The sequence below is a fragment of the Octopus sinensis genome, linkage group LG9, assembly GCF_006345805.1.
Source record: "Octopus sinensis linkage group LG9, ASM634580v1, whole genome shotgun sequence".
In the NCBI taxonomy this organism is placed as follows: Eukaryota; Metazoa; Mollusca; class Cephalopoda; order Octopoda; family Octopodidae; genus Octopus; species Octopus sinensis.
Genome location: NC_043005.1, coordinates 91,428,295 through 91,434,294, shown reverse-complemented (window position 1 = coordinate 91,434,294; position 6,000 = coordinate 91,428,295). Strand labels below are relative to the sequence as shown.

The window sequence follows — 6,000 nt, the reverse complement described above, 5'->3', positions numbered from 1 at the left end:
TATATAGAGATTTGATCGTATGTGAAAAACACAAAGTAGAAAATGTGTCCCACAGACATCCAGTTAATTGTCATGTGCAGACCATGATACATTCATGTCTCCAGTATCACGTGTATACTGAGCAACAATATATTGGAGGAAAGAAGACAACTTCTGCTAACGAAGTTTTAATGTTCAAGAACAAATCAATGTTATTTTTATTATATGACAATCTTGAACAGTGTGGCAAATCCTTGATGTAGAAAATAAATTATTTTAGTTAGTTGTTGTTGGAAACTTTTCAGTATTTTCTACAAAAATTTGACAATTCCATTCTTAGTTTAAATTTGCAAAAAGATTGTGATGAAATGCTAAACTTCTGCTTTGGAGGACTCACGTTCTACAATGAACAAAACAATTTTATAATTGTTTATATTAGTATCCTTTAAACTCCAAATACATTTGGCTTTTTTATTACTGTATTCTATGACCCATTGTAACATTTCTGAGTGTCTGAGTGTATATATCTTTTGATTTAAAGTGATATTCAGTAAAATCTGTATGTCTTTTTGCTTCACTGTTTGCATTAGTTTGATAAACTCTAGAAAGCCACATATCATTACAAGAGCAGATATTAGAGTTGTTGCAGTAACACAAAGAAGAATTTTGCACATTTATACTGATAAGATTTCTACTGTTTATACTAGCCACAGAGTTTTGGTGTGATTGTAGCTTACTTTCAGTCATTAATGCATACTGTTCTCAAAACAGGATAATCAGAAAATAAAACAGTATGAAATATTTATTAAAGATGTTATATAAGGCTTATGAAAAAATATTTGTTATATAAGGTTTTTGAAAATCCTACTAAAATTGCATGGGCATTTAAACTATAGGAGAATTATACCATGTTTTATTTCCTACCATTGCATTTATGAAGATTAGTGTTGTTTACACTCTCGGAGTGGTTGGCGTTAGGAAGGGCATCCAGCTGTAGAAACACTGCCAGATCTGACTGGACTGGTGCAGCTTTCGGGCTCCCCAGACCCCAGTTGAACCGTCCAACCCATGCTAGCATGGAAAGCGGACGTTAAATGATGATGATGATGATGATGATGATATATTTTAAAATCAGTCTTTTAAATATCATTGTAATAATGAGTAACATGTTTAAAAGATTTCTCATCAGAGAATAAGATAGATGTGTACTTACTAGTGTTATTAACTAAATTTTTAAGGATTATTAGGAGATAGTTGAAATCTATATTAGTAACTGCATATTTTCATTAGATTTACTATTGTAGCGTACGCTTGAAGGAAATTCCTCTTTCTCTGTTACATACACATAAATATGGATGTAATAGATAACAGCTAGCCTTCGGCTGCCCTTTTGGACCCTGTTGTGTCCACAACTCTGATTGGTTGGTATTGGTGCAATTTGTCTCTTGTGCTATTGTGCACCAATATGCAACCCAACCAATTGCAACCTTCTAATAGTGTTGATGGCGACAGAGATGGAGGTCCTGAATGCTGCTGGGTGAAGTTGATGAGTCTCCATATGGCTGCTGTTGTGTTGTTGCTGGAACTGTCTGTATCCTGTGTGGTCAGTGGCTAGACCTTAAAAGGTCTGGAACCAAAAGACATTGACTCGATGTGTCAATAGAATTTTATAGTGAGCAGTCGGCGCAAACTGAGGTTTAGAAGAGACTGTCTTACGTGACCTTATTAGAAGGCTGTGATTGGTTGGGTTGTATATTGGCACGCAATAGGGCAAAAGACAAATTGCGCTAATACCAACCAATCAGAGTAGTGAACACAACAGGGTCCAAAAGGGCAGCTGAAGGCTAGCTGTTGTCTACTACGTCCGTATTTATGTGTATATAACAGAGAGAGAGAGGAATTTCCTCCAAGCATACACCACACTATAAAAGTAGTATTTATGAGTTCTTAAATCAAGAGTTATGCCTAAGAAATGAACTCTGTTTAGTTTGTATCTACTGTGATCTTTAAACCTAATTCTTTGAATATATTGATGAACACTTTTCTAACAGCATCCATTGCATTTGTAGCCATTTATATTTCATAAAATGGCTAGTCTATCATCACATTACGATCGAACTCTGTGCAATGGAATCTTTTCTAAAAAGTTGGTCTATCCACAATTCTCAGACCCCTGTGCAGTCTCATGGCTACATTAAATAATTCCTGGTCACTATACTTAATTTTAAAAGAACAGCAATTGTGAAGTTGTGAAAAAGGAATGGCACTTAAATTTTTACAATGGGAAAATTGCAACTGTCTTTGTCTGAAGAAATGCATTGCAATGTAGCTGAACTAAAAACCTACTTAACTTTATATGTCTATATTTACAACATTAGAGAGTGTTACAACTGAAAGATTTGTTCAGGAACATGATAAATTGTAGATTCTTATTAGAAATCCTGAATTTTATTCTGTGCAAACAATTCTTTAGTAGTAAATATGGACCATGAAGGAAGTAAAAAACAAAAAAAATCATGGCCATCATTCACAAGCGAGTATAACTTAGCAGTACATAGCATATTTTCATTAATTGTTTTAGATGCTTGTGGAGTTGTAAGCAGATACAGGCACCTTCTCAGCCCTCCCATCTCTGATCCTGTGACAATAGGAGGGAGAGAATGCCACACCATCACTCAGTTGGTATGCATTTTCAGCTAAATAGACTAGGGTAACATAAAATGTAGTACCTGAAGAACACAATGCATTCCAGAAACTGAAGTCATGGAATGAGGAAAGTACAGTAACTACTTGAAACTTAAAAATCTATTCCAGTCAAAATGATACACTAAAAACACAATATCCCAAGGTTGCCAGACTTCATATTTCTTCAAACAATTTACAACAATGAAACTAAATTCATGTAGCTAAGATTCAGGCTATAGTTTAAAGGCCAGAAGTCCAAAAGCTTAATCATGTAGACATCATTTTGACATACATATTTTCAAACTTTCTTGCCAAGTCTGGATACATAACTTGCTTATTAACTTGAACGAGGTGGGCCAATTGTGTTAGTATTGCTATATTTTATAAAGCTGACAAATATTTTGCGAACAGCAAATACCATTCCTCACATCAAGAATATCTAATTAGAGGCTCCTTTCAATTTTAATTTTGTACATTAACTCACCTTGACTAAGCTGATATTTTGGTTTTCAATGGAAAGACCATTTCAAGTTTGCTGGACTTTAAACAATTACGTAGTGAATGTTGCAGTATTTGTAGTGAAGACTGCATTTCAAATCACCATCATCATCGTTTAACGTCCACTTTCCATGCTAGCATGGCTTGGGACGATTTGACTGAGGTCTGGCGAACCAGACTCCAGTCTTGATCTGGCAGAGTTTCTACAGCTGGATACCCTTCCTAATGCCAACCACTCCGTGAGTGTAGTGGGTGCCTTTTACGTGCCAGTCAGGCAGTACTGGCAATGACCTCGCTCGAATCTTTTTACACATGCCACCAGCACAGGTGCCAGTAAGGCGACATTGGTAACAATCTTGGAAAATATTTTCATCCACAGAAAAATCCAGTTAACAGCAACTAATGAACCTACATAGTTGTTCAACTTACTAAAAATATTAGCAAAATCTATCTTGTTCAAATCACACCATTCCATCTTAAAAAAGAAAAGGATATGTTGGATAAGGTAGTGTTGTGCACACTACTCTTGAAATGAAACCAAATAGCCATATCTTCAATGTTCTTCATCATAGATATGCTTAATCAGGAATGACCTGAGGCTAAATAACAGCTTCAATCTATTCACGATATTACTACAGAGAAGTAAATTATTTGTACCTTCATATTGCTTCATTTATTAAGCAAAGCAGATAAAATTAACAAAGAATAAATAAATAAAAAGAGGGAGAGAATTAAAAGAAAAGGATGTTCATCTTAAAATCAAATTGGAGAAAAAAATTACCTGATAATTCTGACCAAATCATAGAATGCTTGGTCAACATTCATTCTGTTTTTGGCACTTGCTTCTGTATAGCTAACTTTCAGCTGCCTGGCGAGTTCCAAGCCTTCATCTTTACTAACCTGTATTGAATAAATATATAAAAATCTTTCATAAAATGAGAAGATCATACATAAGTAAACAGAGGCATTGACCATGTTAGAGGAAAACTGGTTATGAAATTCCACACTTTCAGAAATTGTAAAATAGGATCATAATGATGATGACCACTAATTTCAAGATACAAGTTTAACTTTGCTCTTTAAAAAGTAAACTTTACTATAAAAAACTAAAATCATGATACCTATATATATCATGATAATATAATATATATTTGGTGTGATATGCCCGGCTATTAGTTTCTTTATTTTTCTGTCACTTTACTCTGTATATTTTTGCTGTTTGCAGCCTACAATACACTCTCCTCTTCTCACACCTTGTTCTTCATTGCTCCCAAAAGTCTTGCCAACACTTACCTGCTCTTTCCTTCTAACTCCTATTTTGTTCATGCATGCAACGTTTTCAACTGACAAAGCTTCATCCCATATTCTACAGCTTGTATTCTTTGACATCACTCCTCCACTCCTGTTATTTTCTTATTTCCATTCTTGCATTTGAAGTGATACGGTTAATACTTTTTGTTGAAGCAGAACAGCATTACTCTCCTCAGATTCTGCTGTTTTATTATACGATGGGAATTTCTTGACTCTAACTAACACAGACACATTTAACTACGAACATGGAGTACAGTGCACTACACTTATTCAAGATGACAAGAAAGAAGCAATCAAGTTGAAGTGAATACAGTAGTGTGAAAAGGAGTTATACATTGAGTGTTACACTTGATGTTTTACAAAAGTTTGCTCAGCCTTATTGCAAAAGTATTAAAGTTTGCAGTGTCTACAGTGAGAACAATGACTTAAAGACAAAATTAGGCAAAGCACTCAAGTAGCTACTCCTCAAACATTGTTTTCACAAAGACCTGATGTGATGAATAAAAGGAAACAGCTCTTGAGTATGTGGATCAATGATCAAATTGGACATAATGTGTTGATAATACAATGGTCACTCAAGCAAAAACTAAAAGTTTGTATTACAATTTGCCAAAAGAGGATGGTACAACTTCTTAGTCAAAACTTTTTTAGCTAGTATTTGCTCAGTATAAAAATGACTAGTGAATTTGCCAGTGTTGATACAGAGGCTGCTACAAATTATCCTCGGGAACTGCAGAAAATGGTTGCTGATTGAGCCCTAATACATCACAACAAACAATCAATGTTCATGAATTAGCTTTCCTACAAGCATATGTCTACAGTGTTGAAAAATAGCTCTGTATTTTAAAGCTTCCAAGAATCATCCAATACTTGTGGGAGGGAGAAAATACTAATGGTGATTTGAAATTTAAAGTCTCTATATTTAGTATAACATTCTGAAAATCCATGGGTTTTCAATGGTTATACTAAATATAATCTACTTGGGATTCAAATATGAAGGTTTGGATGTCTATGAGCTTTTTCAAAGACTAGTTTACAAATATTTATTGCCCTGCTGTACAATATCAGATGTAATATGTTCAACAAAGCACTGCTCTTTATAGAAGATGCATCAAAGAAGTCAGTAAACTTAATATGAGGACGGAACACATTCACAAGAGCTAAGCTTCTTTGCTCCAGTCAATACACTGAGGTGTGATAGCTAACTCTAAGGTACTTTAACTGAAAATAACTTTGAAACAACTTATGAAGGCAAATGATGGAAAGAAGAAACTTATAGTAACATAGCTGAGTCATGAGATGAAGTGGGACCCTCAGCTACAAATGATATTAGGGAAACATTTGAACAGACAATATCTGTGACTTTACTAAGGTGGCGAGATGACAGAAACGATGATACACCGGATGAAATTCTTAGTGGTATTTTGTCTGTCTTTACATTCTGAGTTCAAATTTCGCCTTTCATCCTTTTGGAGTCAATAAATTAGGTAACAGTTGCATACTGGGGTCAATCTAACTGACTGGTGC

At 34.7% G+C, this 6,000-nt stretch overlaps 1 protein-coding gene across 1 annotated transcript in view; it reads right to left on the bottom strand.

Annotated features, from left to right (window-relative positions):
- The window catches only part of LOC115215617 (ras-related protein R-Ras2), an 89,948-nt gene that overhangs the window by 1,127 nt on the left and 82,821 nt on the right, over positions 1–6,000 (bottom strand). Inside the window, exon 5 of the mRNA XM_029784843.2 lies at positions 3,944–4,062. Within this exon, the coding sequence (XP_029640703.1) occupies positions 3,944–4,062 (119 nt within the window). The remainder of the gene's footprint in view (positions 1–3,943; positions 4,063–6,000) is intronic.